Source organism: Oryctolagus cuniculus, chromosome 10 (assembly GCF_051225735.1).
Source record: "Oryctolagus cuniculus isolate XC-2025 breed Fujian yellow rabbit chromosome 10, ASM5122573v1, whole genome shotgun sequence".
NCBI lineage: Eukaryota > Metazoa > Chordata > Mammalia > Lagomorpha > Leporidae > Oryctolagus > Oryctolagus cuniculus.
The window spans coordinates 59,791,352-59,811,091 of record NC_142876.1 but is presented as its reverse complement, the minus strand read 5'-3'; the positions used below and the strand labels follow the sequence as shown (position 1 = coordinate 59,811,091).

General features: G+C 39.6%; 1 protein-coding gene across 7 annotated transcripts in view; it reads right to left on the bottom strand.

Moving 5' to 3' along the window:
• The window catches only part of SMCHD1 (structural maintenance of chromosomes flexible hinge domain containing 1), a 165,415-nt gene that overhangs the window by 95,192 nt on the left and 50,483 nt on the right, over positions 1 to 19,740 (bottom strand). For all 7 annotated transcript variants that reach the window (XM_051851359.3, XM_051851361.3, XM_008261120.5 and 4 more), the window contains exons 8-17: positions 19,185 to 19,351; positions 15,199 to 15,289; positions 14,022 to 14,232; positions 10,095 to 10,215; positions 9,837 to 10,020; positions 6,025 to 6,219; positions 4,405 to 4,518; positions 3,281 to 3,387; positions 1,723 to 1,805; positions 1,437 to 1,550 (exon numbers count right to left, since the gene is read on the bottom strand). In XM_051851359.3, coding sequence (XP_051707319.3) covers positions 1,437 to 1,550; positions 1,723 to 1,805; positions 3,281 to 3,387; positions 4,405 to 4,518; positions 6,025 to 6,219; positions 9,837 to 10,020; positions 10,095 to 10,215; positions 14,022 to 14,232; positions 15,199 to 15,289; positions 19,185 to 19,351 — 1,387 coding nt within the window. The remainder of the gene's footprint in view (positions 1 to 1,436; positions 1,551 to 1,722; positions 1,806 to 3,280; positions 3,388 to 4,404; positions 4,519 to 6,024; positions 6,220 to 9,836; positions 10,021 to 10,094; positions 10,216 to 14,021; positions 14,233 to 15,198; positions 15,290 to 19,184; positions 19,352 to 19,740) is intronic.

The window sequence follows — 19,740 nt, the reverse complement described above, 5'->3', positions numbered from 1 at the left end:
AGCTCTTGGCTCCTGAATTAAGACTGGCCCAGATCACACTGTTGCAGCAACATGGGATCAAACCAGAGGAAAGAAAATTGATCTTTCTCTCTCTCTCTCTCTCTCTCTCTCTCTAATTCTGCCTTTCAAATAAACAAATCTTTTTTTTTTTTTTAAAGAAAACATTTTAGAGGCAAGTGCTGTGGCATAGCAGGTAAAGCTGCCTGGGGAGTGAACCAGATGAAAGACCTCTCTTTCTCTCTCTCTCTGCTTTGTAACTCTCCTTTCAAACAAATAAATAAATAAATATTTAAAGATTAAATTTATGTATTTCAAAGACAGAAACACAGAGAGAGGTAGAAACAGAGAGAGGTCGTTCATCCACTGGTTCACTCCCTAGATGGCCTCAACGGGCAGAGCTGTGCCGATCCAAAGCCAGGAGCCAGGAGCTTCTTCTGGGTCTCCCACGTCAGGGCAGGGGCCCAAGGACTAGGGCCATCTTCTACTGCTTTCCCAGGCCATAGCAGAGAGATGGATCGGAAGAGGAGCAGCTGGGACTAAAACCGGTGCCTATATGGGATGCCGGCACTTCAGGCCAGGGCATTAACTTGCTGTGACACAGAGCCAGCCCCATAAATAAATTTTTTAAAAAAATTTCTTATATCTGGGGCCAGTTTGGTTGTGTAGTGTTGTAAAGCTGCCACCTGCAGTGCCAGCATCCCATATGGGTGCTAGTTCAAGTCCAGCTGCTCCACTGCTGTTTTGGCTCTCTGCCATGGCCTGGAAAAGCAGAAGTGGGCCCCTGTACCTGCGTGGGAGACCCGGAAGAAGCTCCTGGCTCCTGCCTTGCTCCGGCCATTGTGGCCACCTGGGGAGTGAACCAGCAGATGGAAGACCTCTCTTTCTCTCTGCCTCTGCCTCTCAAATAAATAGATAAATCTAAAAAAAAAAAAAAAAAAAAAAAAAAAAAAAAAAAAAAAAAAAAAAAAAAAAGAGAGAGAGAAAGAGAGAGAGAGAAGAAATACTCTAAGCACTCAAGACAAAAAACAATGGACATGAAAGTTAGCGAAAAGGTGCCTAAGCTTAGAAAACTAAAAGATGAGCTGAAATACTGAGCTCTTTTCCCTTCTTCAGAGAGAACAGGCTTCTGGCCCACTGGTTCACAGAACCAGTATTTTTTGCTAAGGAAAGGCCCTTAATGATTATCTAAATATATCTACCATATCTTCACTTTAGCCCACAGTCATGTACACAGGAAAATTTCAGATAAAATAAAGGAGAAAAAGGCTAGAAAAATAGCCACCCAGAAAAGGAACTATCAGCACCCCAAGTTCCTAAATTAATCAAATTCATTGTGTTGATCGGGTTGCTAGTTCATTAGTAATTATATGAAGACACTTAAGTATGCACTGTATCCTTAAAAATATTAAATGATCCAAATTCGTTTGTTTACTTACTGTGTAATATAACTTTGAGTTCAACCAGGAGTTTCTTTGACCCTCCATGACTTGTTCCTGGAAGCTTTTGCATTGCTTCCCCTTTTTTATTCAGTATTTCAATTCTTAATGCACCTATAAGTCCAAAATTAAAGCAAAGAATGTCTTAATTACATCTAAAGAATCTGCTGAATATGTCAAGTCTTCATATTGCATTTTTAACTTTTCATCATCTTTTATCCATCAGAAACAAAAGACAAAAGTAAAGCACTATTTTGCCATTAAAAAAATAATAAGCCAAACATACCAATGGGGGTTCCAGCAGGCCTAATCTCATTAGGCAACAATTCATCACCTTCAGGCCATGTTACTGACAATCTATCAGGAAGCCTATTAGGAAATGAGTATATTGATATTTACAAACCATGTTAATTGTGGTCTTAGTCAGAAAGATACATTATTATAAACTTATAATGTTACTGCTGATACATCTTAAAAACCTAAATCTGGAATTCTATAAAACTAATCTAGATATTTTATTCCTCCACCATTGCTATGGTTACTGAAAAATAAAGATAAAACTTCTTTTATATCAAGACCCAGAAATTCTGCCTATAGTACTAGTATAAGTTAACCTTTGGTATATAGGATGAACTTTAAGAATAGAAGAATTCAGTAACAATCAAAATCACAGTATTATAAGCAGAAGAACCAAAAATAGAGTTTTGTTTTCTACTTCATTTTTATTTTACAAATCTTTAACTCTCAGATGGTTTTATGATTTTCTTCTAGTTGTAGACTTAACCACTTTCTTTTTTTTTTAACGCCTTAACCATACCATCTCTTCTAAGAGTAACACTTTAGGTGTAAGATTTCCCTTCTTGGGGCCAGCACTGTGGTACAGCAGGTTAAAGCCCTGACCTGAAGCGCCAGCATCCCATATGGGCGCCGGTTCTAGTCCTGGCTGCTCCTTTTCTGATCCAGCTCTCTGCTATGGCCTGGAAGACTATGTGGAAGACCCAGAGGAAGCTCCTGGCTCCTGGCTTCGGATCAGCGCAGCTCCAGCTGTTGCGGTCAATTGGGGAGTGAACCATTGGATGGAAGATCTCTCTCTCTCTGCCTCTCCTCTAATAAGTAAATCTTTAAAAATATATATATATATTTCCCTTCTTTCTCTACAAATCTAAAGAGATTCCACTTTTATAACTATCCCTTTCAACTTTTTGTAGTATCAAGAAGTTCATCTCAAAGCATTTAAAACTATACAAATACACTGTCAGAAGAGTAGACGGCGTCCCTGATGTGAGCACACCGCTCATGGGGTTGTTTGCCCTGTTTCCTCCGCAAGACTCCTCAGTCAGGATTTGGTTTCCCTGCCCGTGTCCTTTCCATCAAATCATGCTAAAACTAATAAATAATAACAATAATAATAAAAAAACCAAAAACTTAAAAGCACTACAATTCCTCTTTAAGTTTTTCATTTTTTGTCACGCATCTTTTTTTTTTTTTTACAGGCAGAGTGGATAGTGAGAGAGAGAGAGAGACAGAAAGGTCTTCCTTTTGCCATTGGTTCACCCTCCAATGGCCACCATGGCTGGTGCGCTGCGGCCGGCGCACCGTGCTGATCCAAAGGCATAAGCAGGTGCTTCTCCTGGTGTCCCATGTGGGTGCAGGGCCCAAGCACTTGGGCCATCCTCCACTGCCTTCCCAGGCCACAGCAGAGAGCTGGCCTGGAAGAGGGGCAACCGGGACAGATTCCGGCGCCCCGACTGGGACTAGAACCCGGTGTGCCGGCGCCACTAGGTGGAGGATTAGCCTATTGAGCCGCGGCGCCAGCCTGTCATGCATCTTAAAATGTGACTTACCTTGCCATTTCATCTTCTACATACTTTTTAACAGTCTTCTCAGCAACTGTTCTATCCAGCTTTGCAATTGGCACGGTCTTTATTTCATCATACAATGCCTGAGGCTCCTGAATAAATAAAATAAATTTATAATATTTTAAAGAAAAGTATTTAAATTCAGCTTCAATAAAAACAAACACCTATTTCTTTCAAAGAAATACAGTACATTATCTAATTGAGTATTAAATCATAGTAACTATTCTTACAGTACCCGAAGTGTTTCTACTTTTTATGTAAATTTCATAGTCCTAAGACACAACCATTCAATTAATAAGAGCATGGTGTAGTCGAAAAAACAAACAAAAAAATCCGACTAATTTTGCAGCTACTTATTCTTGAGAGAGCATTCTGCCTCCAAAATTTACCAGTCTGAGGAATCCTAGAAGAAATGTACATTCTATAACATGACTGTGATAATTAGCAATTATATATATATACCTATATATATATGTACTTCAAAAAGTTCATGGAAAATTAATTTTACGAAAAAACTATGCAGGGATTTAAAAAAAATACCAAAATGAAATTTATCTCTTAATTCGTGTTCTATAAAGTTTGCTTTTGCCTTTCTTTTGTCTTGAGAGGTAGACAGACAGAGAGCAACTATCTATTGGCTCATTCCTTACATATCTGAAATGGCTGGAGCTGGAAGCCTAAAATTCAATCTAGGCCTCCCATGTGGATGGCAGGGACCTAAGTAGTTAAATACTAAGTATCTGCTGCCCTCCAGGGTGCACATTAGCAAGAAGCAGGACTTTGGAAGCAAAATCAGAACTTTGATACATAGGTACTCTGATGTGGAATGTGGGCATCCCAAATGATGTCATCACACTAGGCCAAATGCCCATCCCCACAAACTTTTTGAAGGACCCTAGTACATTCATAAAACACTGGGCATACAGATGCCTAGACTGTTAAAAATACCAAATATGACACATAAAAATTCACATGAGAAGTTCACTTGACTCAATGGAAATATCAAACACAAGTAAAATAAAATACAGTTATCTTTATTTCATCCCTTATGCAAAGATAAGTGGTACCAATAGACTTTCAAAAAGAACTTTCCAAACGTGCTGTCTTACCATTGCTATTTGAACTTCTCCTCCCGTAGCGTATACTTCTCCATCATGATCACCATAAAGAAAAAATCTTACTATACTTCCATAAAAGAGGGGGAGTGTCTTGATTGTCTTGACCTAATAGTTTTTTTTAAAAAGGCAGCAGTATTAATATTTTGACAGGATTAATAATTATTTTATAGGATTATGTTACAGAAGAAAAATCTTTTTACAACTATCACTAGGAAACTAATGAAAGATCTTCCAGTAAAATCACATCTGTGAAGTTTTTCACTTATTTTTTAACAAATTTTTGTAAAGTGGCTTCTTCATATAAATATGTCATAAATAACATGTGTTTAAACTTAATTATTATAAATGGCCAAAGTATCTACAACTATTTTCCCCATAAAATCTTGCTTTCAATGAACAGTGTCATAAGGATATAACAGTGTCATAATCTTTCACAAATTAACATTCCTTTTCAAATACATTAGCTCAAAATTTGCTTGTATTTCATTTTCCTAATTGGTTTGAAAAACCTGGTCCATTTCAAGATTCCCAATAATGACTTCAATAGTTTAGATCTAATCTACCACTCCAGCCTTATTTCTGAAAAACTGTTCTCCATACACACAATGTTGCAGTATAACCAAACCCTTAACAGCTCCATGCACTTAAAACATGCTCAGCTATCTTCTAGAAAGCATTTGACACAACCACCACAAAGCATTTCACAAAGGTGACACTTCCTCCTCCTTTTAACTCTTTGTTTGGCTTCAAAGATACCATATTTTCCTACTTTGCTTCAACTTCACTAGCTTATCCCTTTCAGTCTCCTTTGCCAGGTCCTCCTCCTCATTCTAAACCTTAACTAGAGGGAAACTCTCAGGCTCAGTCCTTGGGTCTTTAAATACTACAGTCACTATTTTAGGTGATCTCACCCAATTCTACTGCCTTAAATACCTGATGTGTCCCTCACATAAATGGATTGACTAGATATCCTTCTACCTATTTAATTATCTTTAATGTGAGATTTCACCTCTCACAAGGCCCATGCAAATGCCACTTCTTGCCCAAAGTATTTGGCGGTGAGGTCTCTTCTCCCACGCCTCAACACCATTCAGAGTAAGAAATTTCTCTCCTCTCCTTCGACAGCACACTATTCACCCTCACTCTTCATTGAGCTTATCCCCTTACTTATTTCTACTTATATTTATATTACTCCCAATATCCAGATATAATATCCCAAAAAATAAAGCATAAGTCCTAGATCTCCACATCTTCCACAATGCAGACAAAACATATACTGACTTACTATGTTGGCAAGTGCTCAACACAAGAGCAGGTGGTCCCCCAGAAAAAGCTAAAATATTATTTCACAACATGTTAAAAAACAAAAAAATAGCGAAGAATCTCCCTGTGAGTCAAGTTTCATATGAAAACTTTGATAATTAAGTCTTTGGCAAAAAACAGCTTTTTGTTTTAATCTATAAATTAGGTAATTAATATTGATTTGTCCTTTTCATTCTTTCCTGGCTCCTGAGCAGCCAATACATGCATTATTTTTGTTGTTAAATTCTAATACATCTAAATTAGTTTTGAATTCTAATAAAATTAATTTTAAAAATAAGTTAAACATACCAGCTGTCCTGCTTTGTACATTTTTCCATCCCACTCTATTGCTGAGTATGTTGCCCAGGGGCCTTGCTTTTTAGAAGGAAGATCAGGACGTGTAATTATTCCTTTAAAAAGTGTAAATTTGATCTGTTTGTCATACTTTTCATGACAGTCCTTTAGCCACAAAGCAAATTCTCTATCAATTTTCATTCGCTGCTCCTGTAAAATTTTGAAGTAGTCTATTAGCAAACACATATAACCATTCACATTTGTCACTCATTCTAATTTTCCTTTTCAAGTACCAAGTACTCAGAAAATCTAACTAAAAATTAAAATGTTTAGCTGGTTCCTTCTGAAGAAATTTAGAAGATGTCAAAAAAAAAGTAGTATTTAAAAAATTTTGGGAAATGTGCTGTGGCATAGCAGATCACGTTGCTGCCTATGAGGCAGCATCCTATATGGGCATCTGTTCAAGTCCCAGATGCTCTACTTTCAAACCAGTTTCCTGCTAATGCACCAATGAAAGCAGTGGAAGATGGCCAAGATCCTGGGCCCCTAACACCCATGTTGGAGACCTGAATGAAGCTCCAGGGTATTGGCTTCAGCCTAGCCCACCCCTGGCCATTGTGGTCATTTGGTTAAAACCAGGTCAAACAATCACCCCTGCAAAGGACTATTATCAGTTTGCCAAACTGCTATGAATATTAAAATTTTAACTTCAGGCAGGAAAATTTACCTGCCAAATGCTGTTTTATCCTAAACATTTATTTATTTATTTGGAAAGCAGAGTTATACAGAAGAAAAGGACAGAGTAGGAGGGAGAGAGAAAAAAATCTCCCATTCTCTGGTTCACTCCCAAAATGACTGTAATAGCCAATTCTGGTTAGGCTGATGCTAAGAGCTCAGAAGTCCATCCAGGTGTCTCACATAGGTGACCCTTCCATTGTTTTTCCAGGCACATTAGCAGAGAGCTGGATCAGAAGCTGAGCAGCTGGGACTTGAACTGACATTCCTATGGGGACGCCAGAATCCAGAATCGCAGGCAGCAGCTTAACCTGTTGCACCAGAATACAACCCCCTGCCTACTAAATTCTTAAACTGCATTTCAAAGATAAGCTGAAACTCTCAGGACTCATGATTAACCAAATTACCCAATATATCTACTAATTACAGAAACTCAATAACAGTTAAAGAACAATTTAATAACCATGGCAATATCAAAAGTTGATATAGTGGCCAGCAGTGATCTAATAGCAGCATATTAAACTGCCATTTCCAATGCCCACATCCCACATGTGATAGTGCCATTTGGGTCCTGGCTACTCTGCTTCTGATCAAGCTCCTTGCTTATGTGCCTGGGAAAGCAGTGGACGATGGTCCAAGTGCTTGGGCCTCTGTCACCCTTATGGGAGGCCTGTCCCAGCCCCAGTCATTGCAGCCAACCATGTGTATGTCTGTGTGTATGTATGTTATATGTCTTCCTCTGTCACTCTGCCTTTCAAATACAAAAAAAATCTTTTTAAAAAATGAAAAAGTACATCTGGGAGAAAAGTATATGGATATTCATTATAATATTGTTTTCACTTTTCTTTGTATCTATTTTTCAAAATTAGAAATCTAAAGATTATAAAGGAGTACAATTAACCTATTGCAGATAACCTTTGAGAAGACCGAACTGCTTAATAAATGTTGGATAACTTAAACCATATTATAAGAATAAATTCCAAGTGTGTTGTGTCTGAGTATTAACTCATGTCTACAAGACCTTTCTTGGTGGATAATTCATTAAAAGTATCTTAAACTTCTATGACTCAGAATCTTCTTTAACAACAAAATTAATTTCAACATCTTATAGGAATGACTGACTCTTAAATTATGGGCTATGTATTCTATTTACTGACCAGTAATTTTAAGTTCCTAATATAATAATCTAACTCTGAGGGCTGGTATGTGGTACATGGGTAAAGCCACTGCTTGTAACACAGGGATCCATATCAGAGTGCTGGTTCAAGTCCCAGCTACTCCACTTCCAAAGTACATGGGATCCACATGGGGAACCCAGATGGAGTTCTGGGCTCCTGGCTTTGGCTTGGACCAATCCCAACTACTGCAGCAATTCAGGGACTAAATCAGCAGATGGAAGGAAGATCTCTCTATTTCTGTCTTTCACTCATGTTATCATTCTGTCTTCCAAATACATAAAATAAATCCCTTAAAGAAATTAACTAATTTTTGGAAATTCAATATTAAACCACTGGAAAAGAAGTATCTACTTCAAGTCTGTGAGCTACGTGGGTAGAATAAAAGTAAACTAGTTTCATTCTTTTTGTTTGTTTGTTTTTTAGATTTATTTTTATTTGAAAGGCAGAAAGTTACAGAGAGGCAGAGGCACAGAGAGAGAATCTTCCATGCACTGGTTCACTCCACAAAGGGCTGCAATAGCCAGAGCTGCACTGATCCGAAACCAGGAAGCTTCTTCCAGGTCTCCCATGTAGGTGCAGGGGCACAAGGACGTGGGCCATGTTCTACTGCTTTCCCAGGCCACAGCGGAGAGCTGAATCTGAAGAGGAGCAGCTGGGACTTAAACAGGTGCCCATATGGGATGCCGACACTGGAGGTGGCTGCTTTACCTGCTACACTACAGCGCCAGTACTTCATTCAATTCTCTTAATGATTAGCTCTTAGCAATATATTTTTAAAAAAACATATTATTTATATTTATTTAAAAGGCAGAGTTACAGAGAGAGAGGGAGAGGGAAAGACATAGAGATCTTCCATTTGCTACCTAAATGGCTGCAATGGCCAAGACTGGGCCAGGAGCCAGGAACTCCATCTGGGTCTCACACAAGAGTGGCAGCAGCCCACATATTTGGGCCATCTTCCATTGCTTTCCCAAGCACATTAGCAGAGAGCTGGATCAGAGGCTGAGCAGCTGGGACTCATACTGGTGCTCATACAGGATACCGGTATCAGAGGAGGCAATTTAACTTGCTATACCAAAACGCCCGCCCTGTCCCATTTGGTTTTTGAAAAAATGTCTTCACAGAGGAAAAACACTTGTGTTAATCAACTCACATATTTTAATACTGACCCATCTCAAGCCATCTTTTAACCCAAGTATTTCACAGCTCTAACCGAGTCCTCAAGACTAAATTAAAATTGCCCAATTAGATTATTAATGTACAAACATAACTCATGAACAGATACAACTGTTCATACAGACTCTCATTAAGTAGGTATGACTCTGTGCCTTCTATTCACCTTAAGATTTTATTTTTTTTTTAAAAAAAGATTTATTTATTTATTTGAAATTCAGAGTTACACACAGAGAGAAAGAAGACAGAGAAAGAGAAAGGTCTTCCATCCACTGGATCACAATTGGTTGAAATGGCCAGAGCTGCACCAATCCAAAGCCAGGAGCTTCTTCAAGGTCTCCCACATGGGTGCAGGGGCCCATCTTTCATTGCTTTCCCAGGCCATAACAGAAAGCTTGATTAGAAGTGGAGCAGCCGGGACTTAAACCAGCACCCATATGGGATGCCAGCACTGCAGGCAGTGGCTTTACCTGCTATGCCACAGCACCAGCCCCCTCTTCTTAAGGTTTTAATACCAAGATCCAACAAAAGTATTTTATTCAAACATGGCCTAGTCAGTTTTAAATCTCTGAGCAAGCTAAACAACCAAATGGATGTTCACAAAAGAATTTTCAGATGCCACAGTCTTTTGATTAAATGAATTCCATGGTATGCAAAATAACAGTAAAAATCTACACTACTGATATATTTTTAAGACAGGACATTTTCAAATATTCAAAAATGGATATTTAAAAATCATACCTGTCCATTCAAAATCCTTGTAAAAAGGGTGTTCTTGTCTTTCAGTTTTAGCTCAAGATCCATAAAAGTCAGTTTATTTGTGCTGACCTGGAATTTGTCATTAGTGAATAATGCACCAGATATTCTATTGTAGCATTCAATTGGTGCAAGCCCTCTCTTCTTGGGAGGGGTACACCAGTCAAAGCTAGAAAAGAACAAAGTATTAGCAAAAAGAAGACATTATACAACATTATAATTTTAGCAAAAATCATAACTTACTCTTCTACTGATGTATATGGTATTAATCGTCCATTCCAAAAACATTCAAAAATAGGCCTTTTCCCTCTTGCTGCTTTCTCAAGTATGAAACAATCATCATCATCATCTTCATCTTTTAATTCTAGATAAAAAAAATTAAAAAATGCTTATGCTATACAGTATGAGTGATTATCAATTTCTTTAAGTGAAATATTAAAGTTACTTCAGAGAAACAGAACACAAACAATATTTCGAACTCTATAAGACTTGAAGGTAGTTTTATTCTCTGTTCTACGAAAGACAATTCCCCATGTGGAAATTCCACATCACCAGTGATGCTTATCATTTAAAAGTCAACAGTTACATGATAATCAATCTGTGTTAAGAGTACAACAGTAGGGGCTGTTGCTGTGGCGCAGTGGGTTAATGCTCTAGCCTGAGCGCCTGTATCCATATGGGCAACAGTTCGAGACCCGGCTGCTCCACTTCCAATCCAGCTCTCTGTTATGGCCTGGGAAAGCAGCAGAAGATGGCCCATGTCCTCGGGTCCCTGCATCCACGTGGGAGACCCAGAAGAAGCTCCTGGCTCCTAGCTTCAGATCCGCACAGCTCCGACTGTTGCAGCCAATTGGGGAGTGAATCATCGGATGGAAGACCTCTCTCTCCGTAACTCTGACTTTCAAAAAAAAAGAGTGCAACACTAACTGCTAAGCCTACAAGCTTTAAAACCTATTTACAGAGTTAAAAGCCATAAGCTCCTGCCACCCATGTGGGAGATCTGAATTGCAATTTTTTGGGAAATGAAGCAGCAGATGGAAACTGACTCTTCGCCCTCTGTGTCTTTCTTTGCCTCTTAAACAAATAAATAAATAAATAAATAAATAAATAAAATAAGTTTCACAACTCTATCAGAATAAACATGCTCACATAAAAATATCTTAAGAGAAATATGAAGGGGGCCAGCGCTGCAGCTCACTAGGCTAATCCTCCGCCTAGCGGCACCGGCACACCATGTTCTAGTCCCGGTCGGGGCGCCGGATTCTGTCCCGGTTGCCCCTCTTCCAGGCCAGCCCTCTGTTGTGGCCAGGGAGTGCAGTGGAGGATGGCCCAAGTGCTTGGGCCCTGCACCCCATGGGAGACCAGGATAAGTACCTGGCTCCTGCCATCGGATCAGCGCGGTGCACCGGCCGCCGTAGCGCGCCGGCCACGGCGGCCATTGGAGGGTGAACCAACAGCAAAGGAACACCTTTCTCTCTGTCTCTCTTTCTCACTGTCCACTCTGCCTGTCAAATAAAAAAAAAAAAAAAAAAAAGAAGGATGTAGCAGGAATAAATTTTCCTAGTTTGGACAAATTAGTCAATATTACTAAATTTGAGTTTATATTAACTTATATTTCAAAGACCATATTCAGATAAACATTAAATATGCACACAACTGGAATTGCAAGACATGGTATTATGCATCAAAGTCATAATCAGCACAGTTATGTTTCTCAGCAACATATTCTAATATACTCAAATAAATCAGGATCAAATATTATGATCCTAACATAATAACACTTTACTAAACTAGCATCAAGTCACCCACGTAAAGTAAAGCCCACTTCTCCCCCAAAGTTACCACAAGATATCTCTACGTAAAAGTTCCTTTCAATCTAACCAAATCATTTAGCTCTTAGGGGAGAACCTCCCTGATCATCATTTAACTTATTGGTTCTTATTAGTGAAATATCATTTGAATTATCTTTATAGTATTTTGTCTATAATCATACAAAAATTAGAAATGGCACATTAAACAGAGATCAGAGACCTAACAGAAAAGAAAGTACTGAGTACTTTCTATATAATATATGTAACAGTTTGGCACTATTCTAAGGACTTGCCCCATGTTCTTATTTAACCCTCACAACACCTCCAGAGGTAAGAACTACCATTCCCATCTTGCAGGTAAAGAAACTGAGGTAGAGGGGTCGGTGCTGTGGCATAGCAGGTAAAGCTGCCGCCTGCAGTGCTGGCATTCCATATGGGCACCAGTTCTAGTCCCAGCTGCTCCACTTTTGGTCCAGCTCTCTGCTATGGCCTGGAAAAGCAGTGGAGGATGGCCCAAGTCCTTGAGGCCCTGCACTCACATAGGAGACCTGGAAGAGGCTCCTGGCTCCTGGCTTCATATCGGCTCAGCTCTGGCCATTGTGGCCATTTGGGGAGTGAACCAGCAGATGGAAGACTTCTGTCTCTGTCTCTCTGTAACTCTGCCTTTCAAATAAACAAATAAATCTTAAAACAGGAAGAAAGAAAAGAAAGGAAGAAAAAAAGAAACTGAGGTAGGGAGTAGTCTTTCCAAGTTATACACAAAACAAGGTGGCAAAGATGGTATTCAAATCAGGGAATCTCAATGAATAATCTACAAAATCACGGATGTATCAAGGAAGTACTCTTGATGAGAAAATTTAATATAGCTAATGTTTCAACATTATCCCAAAAATTCCACTAGGGTTTTTTAAGTGAAAGTAGAAGTTGATTCCAAAATTTAGAACAGCAGCAAGAAAGTCTCATCCTAAAGGTATCAGTAAACTGCAAGAGATACTATTAGCCACGTGTAAAAATGCAAACCAGTGCCTATTAGTAAACAATCCATACCTGTGTACTTAAAGGAACTTAATACATAATTAAAATGGTAATATAAACTATTGGGAAAATTGTAACATTCAATAATTGATGCTAGAAAACTGAACACCACATAGAAAATATTAAGTCAAATCCCTACCTCACTCTAGAAACAAAAAGTGAGAAAACAGATGCATTACTCATAAAATACTAAGACCTTTTTATAATCTTGAGATATCATTTCAACATCAAGACAAAATCAGATACCATAAAGACAAAACGGATACAACTACATTAAGTGTAAACTTCTTTATAAATACGTACAAAGATAAAAGGAAGACAATATGGAAAATATATGAAGAATTAATATTATACATATTTAAAAGTTTGGCTCAGTAAGAGATCTAAAAGAAAAGAGCACTTTGTTAAAGCCAGTGCTTTATTCACCTGGAATTGAATGCACATAAAAGAGCTTTAAAGGCCGGCGCCGCGGCTCGCTAGGCTAATCCTCCGCCTTGAGGCGCCGGCACACTGGGTTCTAGTCCCGGTCGGGGCGCCGGATTCTGTCCCGGTTGCCCCTCTTCCAGGCCAGCTCTCTGCTGTGGCCAGGGAGTGCAGTGGAGGATGGCACAAGTGCTTGGGCCCTGCACCCCATGGGAGACCAGGATAAGTACCTGGCTCCTGCCATCGGATCAGCGCAGTGCGCCGGCCGCGGTGGCCATTGGAGGGTGAACCAACGGCAAAAGGAAGACCTTTCTCTTTGTCTCTCTCTCTCTCACTGTCCACTCTGCCTGTCAAAAAAAAAAAAAAAAAAAAAAGCTTTAAAAATTATAAATACCAGCAACATAAGGTTTGCATAAGAAAAAAACTTTATTTAACCTTAATGACTCGGCCGGCGCCGCGGCTCACTAGGCTAATCCTCCGCCTAGCGGCGCCGGCACACCGGGTTCTAGTCCCGGTCGGGGCGCCGGATTCTGTCCCGGTTGCCCCTCTTCCAGGCCAGCCCTCTGCTGTGGCCAGGGAGTGCAGTGGAGGATGGCCCAGGTGCTTGGGCCCTGCACCCCATGGGAGACCAGGAAAAGCACCTGGCTCCTGGCTCCTGCCATCGGACCAGCGCGGTGCGCCGGCCGCAGCGCGCTGGCCGCGGGGGCCATTGGAGGGTGAACCAACGGCAAAGGAAGACCTTTCTCTCTCTCTCACTGTCCACTCTGCCTGTCAAAAAAAATAAATAAATAAAAAATAAAAATAACCTTAATGACTCAACCACTAACCATAATTTTAAAAACAAATCACTATTCTAAATTACAACTTCCAATTCTGTAGCTAAGAGAACAGATTAACATACTTGATGGAAAGCATGGATCATCAGGGTAAGTTTCTTTATCATATAAGAATGGATGATATCGGATAATCCCTTCCACTACACCATCTCCTTCAACATGAGCCTTGAATTCAAAACTATCAGCTGCTTTGTTTACATACAACGTCTGCATGTCATCTTGAATATCCCTTAGGTTGACAATCTTTGGTGCCTTCCCTTTTTCAAACATAGAAATCTAAAATAAAAAATAAAACAAAAATCATTATATTCTATGATGACTTTTTACACTCAGCTATAATTCAACAGAATAGGCAAAAACTACTTTCATTCATACAAGTAATCATGTGGCCTTATGAAAAATATACACTTTATCTATGGGTTAAATAGCTTTAAGTAGAACCTCAATAATGAATATATCAATGAAAAAATCAAAAGTAAACAAAGAAACAGCAAGTCCGATCCGAGGTTTCTTACTAGAAGTAGGAAATGGGACAAGATTCTACACAAAATTTTTTCTAATGTGTAAGCAAGGATACTGAAAAGTCAATACTCAAGCATTCTGTGCTTTTAATTGTATATATCACTGTAAAACATCTATGAATAAAAGGAAAACTGTTACGTCCCTTTCATTCCCTGCTTCAAGGAATGATGTTCAGCAACAATTCATCTCTATAGGACAGAGAGGAGACAGAGAAAATAAGTATAAGTACTACAGTAGATAAAGATTCAAATTGTTCAGGTTAGGACACCTCTTGCAACTGCCAGCATCCCAGGTCAGATCTGTGGGTTCAAGCCCTAAGTGCTCTGCTTGTGATCCAGTTCCTTGCTAATGCACTTGAGAAAGCCGAGGAAGATGATCCAAGTACATGTGCCCCTGCCACCTACATGGGACACCCATTTGGAGTGCCAGGCTCTTGGCTTAAACCTGGCCCTTCTCCAGCTATTACAGCTACTTGGGGTGTGAACTCTCTCTCTCCCTCTGTCACTCTAAATAAATAACAATAAATCTTAAAGAAAGAAAAAGGAAAATACATCTTAAGAATATCTCGTATTTATTAGAATATCAAGTAACCAAAGTACTTTGGTAAAAGATAAGGAGAAGAGAAACTGTTTTGAATTACTTACTGATTTCTGTTACCTAGAGTCCCTTAGGACTAAAAGAAACACCCAAAAATATTTTAAGATGAATTTTTAATCTTACTTCAATATCAATGTTGCTGAAAGGTCCAACTTCTTTTGACATACGAACTTCATTTCCTTTTGGTCCATGAATATAGTAATGATAAATATGCCTAAAATACAGAAGAATAACTTTATACTTCTGAGTCACATATAAATTATAGTTCATATAAATTTCAACAAAAAATTTTATAGCTACTATTAACAGTACTTATTAGGTGCCAAGTACAATATTAATTTAATAAAGTATCCCATTTAATGATAAAAAATTTTGAGATCCAAATATTATTATATCTCATTTTACAGATAAGAGAAACTGACACTGGGGCAAGATTTATGGAACAGCAGGTTAAGCCACTGCCTGCAATGACTGCATCCCATATGAGCATGGGTTCAAGTCTCAGCTACTCCACTTCTGATCCATCTCGCTGCTGAGGAGCCTGGGAAAGCAGCAAAAGATGGCCCAAGTGCTTGAGCCCCTGCCACCTACATGGGACACCAGGCTAGAATTCTGGGCTCCTGAATTCAGCCTGGCCCAGCCCTGGCTATTGGGGACATTTGAACTTGCAGATGGAAGACCTTTCTCTCCCTACCACCCTCCCTCCCTCTCTCTTCCTCTCTCCCGCTATCAGTAACTCTATCTTTCAAATAAATGAATAAATAAATATTTTTAAAAAGAAGAAAGAAAGAAACTGACACTGGAGATAAAGTAAGCAATGTATATAATCTTTCTAAGGGCACAGAACTAGAGTTAGGGAGAGATGGGCTTCAACTCAGGCCTTTCCAACTTCAAAGCCCACATACTTTACAATTCCAAGAAATACAGTTTATCAAATAAAAATTAGAAGGTAACAGTCTTTAGATTCTATATCTAATTGTAAGGGATCTTCCAGATGAGACTCAACCTCAGAAAGCCTTTCTATCTTTTTTGTAATGTAACAGTTAAAAAAGATTGTATGTGGCAGAATTACTCAAGACTATAAAATATCATATCTTTAGTTATTCCTCAAATAGAAATTTGAAATATTCTTTCACATGAATTTTAATTAAAAAATACGGAGCAAATATTTGGTTCAGTGTTTTAAGATACTGCTTGGGACATCCACATTCCATATCAGACTTCTTAGGCTCAATTCCTGCTTCCATTCTTGATTTCAGTATCTTGCTAAAGCGCACCCTGGGAGGCTGCAGGTGATGGCTTAAGTAGTTAGGTCCCCTGCTAGTCACACGGGAGACCTAGACTGAGCTCCTTGCTTTAACGTGTCCCAGTGGTGGCTATTGTTGACAACTGAGGAGTAAACTAGTGGATGGGAAATATCTCTTTTCCTTTCAAATAAATAAAATAAACAAAAACGGTTTTTAAAAATCATTGTAATTTTACAAATAGTCTATTATCCTAATAACTTTTTATAATGTCTCTGAGATGGAAGGGGCACTGAAACAAAGCTGTTCAAGTTACTGCCTACAACTGGTATTCCATATTGGAGCACTGGTTTGGATCACAGCTGCCCTGCTTCTGATCCCATTCCCTGCTAACGTGCCTGAGAAGGCAGGAGAAGATGGCCCAAATACTTGGGCTGTGGGAGATGTGAATGGAGTTCCTGGTTCTTTTAAGACTGCTCGCAGTCCCGGCTGTTGCAGCCATTTGGGGAGTGAACCAGCAGACAGAAGATCTCTTCCTCTCTCTCTGATACCTTGCCTTTCAAATAAATGAAAACAAAAAACGCCTCTGAGATAGAAGGAAATCAGTGAAAACTTTCCACTCTTTAGACATCTCAAAATAAGTATTAGTATCATAAACAATAAGTTTGTACCATCACATAAAAAGCACTTTAAAAAGCTTAATAATTGTTTAAAAAGACGTATTTATAGAGTTCCATTCGCTGGTTCACTCTCCAAACGGCACCAACAGCCCAGCCTGGGCCAGTCCAAACTAAGGCACTTGGAACTTAATCTTGATCTCTCATAGGGATGGCAAAGGCCCAAGCAGCTGCTTTCCCAGCACATTAGCAGGGAGCTGGATCAGAAGCAAAGCAGCTGAGACTTGAACTAGCATTCGTAAGTGATGCCAGTGGCAGTTTAACCCCTGCACCAGAACATTAGTCCCAAGAGCTTAACAATTGGGAATAGTGTTGTGGTGAAGTAGGTGAAGCTCCTCTTCTGACAGTAGCATTCCATATCAGAGTGCTGACTCATTCCTGGCTGTTCTGCTTCTCTTGCAGCTTCCTGATGATAAGCCTGGGAAAGCAGTGAAGAATAATCCAAGTACATGGGATGCTGCTACACACGTGGGAGACCTGGATGGCATTTCTGGCTCCTAGCTTCAGTCTGGTCCAACCCTGACTATTGCAGCCATTTGGATAGTGAACCAGCAAATGGATGATCTTCCTCCCCCTCTGTCACGCTGCCTTTGAAATAAACTTTAAAAAAAAAACTTAAATACTTCAAAAATGATTAAGTTACTGGTTATTCTTTGTTGGACTGACAGCATATTCCAATCTAGTGTTATGTGCAAAGTTCCTTCATTATAATGAAACTACAATTGCAGGGCCGGCGCCGCAGCTCACTTGATTAATCCTCAGCCTAGCGGCGCCGGCATCCCATATGGGCGCTGCTTCTAGTCCCAGCTGCTCCTCTTCCAGTCCAGCTCTCTGCAGTGGCCCGGGAAGGCAGTGGAGGACGGCCCAAGTGCTTAGGCCCTGCACCCCATGGGAGACCAGGAGAAGCACCTGGCTCCTGCCTTCGGATCAGCGCGGTGTGCTGGCAGCGGCGGCCACTGGAGGATGAACCAATGGCAAAAGGAAGACCTTTCTCTCTGTCTCTCTTTCTCTCACTATCCACTCTGCCTGTCCAAAAAAAAAAAAACAACCTAATACGGGTCTTCCACATGGGTGGCAGGTACTGCGTCCATGTGCTATCACCTACTGCCTCCCAGGATGTACAGCATCAAGAAGGATAGATTTGAACCAGAGATACAATCTGAACCCTAGCACTCTTATATAGGTTGCAGATGGACCTACTGATGGCTTAACTACTGTCCCTAACACCTGCCCATAACATTTATTGAACATCTACTATATAGTATTTATTCATCTGGACACTGGGGATTTGGCAGTGAATTAAAACAGACATCCCAGTACGAAAAAAAAAAATCAAAATATAAGGTATAGGGGTCAACACTGTGGCGTAGTAAATTAAGCATCTGCCTGTGGCAATGGCATCAGATATGGGCGCTGGTTCGAGTCTCGGCTGCTCCACTTCCGATCCACATCTCTACTACGGCCTGGGAAAGCAATAGAAAATGGCCCAAGTGCTCAGGCCCCTGCACCCACGCAGGAGACCTGGAAGAAGCTCCTGGCTTCTAACTTTGGATTGGCCCAGCTCCAGCCATTGCATATATTTGGGGAATGAACCAGCAGATGGAAGCTCTGTCTGTCTCTGCCTCTGTCTCTAACTCTGCCTCTCAAATAAATAAATGTGGCCCAATGGCTTGGTCCCCTGCACCCACATGGGAGACCTTGAAGAAGCTCCTGGCTTCAAATCAGCCCAGCTCCAGCCATTGTGGCCATTTGGGGAAGTGAACCAGTTCTGTCTCTCCCTCTCTGAAACTCTGCCTTTCAAAATAATAAATAAATCTTTAAAATATAAATATATATATATATATATACACACACACAAGGTATAGAAGAATAAGATAGGTGCTATGGAAAAGAAACACAAAAGGGGGATATAAGAGTGACAGTGTCAAATTTGATAAATTATGAAGCCCATTTTGAACTTTATAATAGATGTCAAAATATATATGCCTCAAAATAAGGCTCAGTATACTACAGGTGATCAATCTAACAATATTTACAGAATGAATAATGGAAAATCATTTTAACACCAACATCAGAGACCCAGATATCATATTGAAGAGAAGGAATTGGGACAAAAATGACACCAAGTAGACTTCAATGTATCCATATTATTTTGTCTTAAAAAAGCTAAACAGTAATATTTACTTACGCTAACTGTCGCGTCCAAAGATGGAAATAGTTTTTCAAGTACTGTATGTGCTCTGGCTGTACCCCTGTGATAACCACAGCAGTAAAACTATCTTTTTCTTTCTCCTCTATGATGAGATTATGTAGAAATCTTTCATCATCATTTGTAATGTGAACAGAATCAGATGGCTGTAAGTGAATATAAATACAGCACATTAATTATCTAAATTATAATCATACAAAAACTAGTACATCAGATTTTAATGTGATTTCAGTTGGATAGTTTCAGAAACAGACTTTCAAAAAACTTTTGGAGGAAACTGACCCCATGTAACAAGCTGAGTGTGTGACAAAACTTTAAATACAAGGGAATCTTCACATAACGCTAACCTGGCAAAGAGAAAGAAGATCCTATCTCATAATACAGAACTAACATTAGAAACACAAAGCAATAGAAAAAGACAAATATTTAGTTTTCAAAGGCCAATAGAGGGGAGGTGAACTTACCCTAAGGTGGAATAGGTCCTTGGTTGGGATATCTAACACTTAATTTAGGGAAAACGAAACTTAGCCCTACA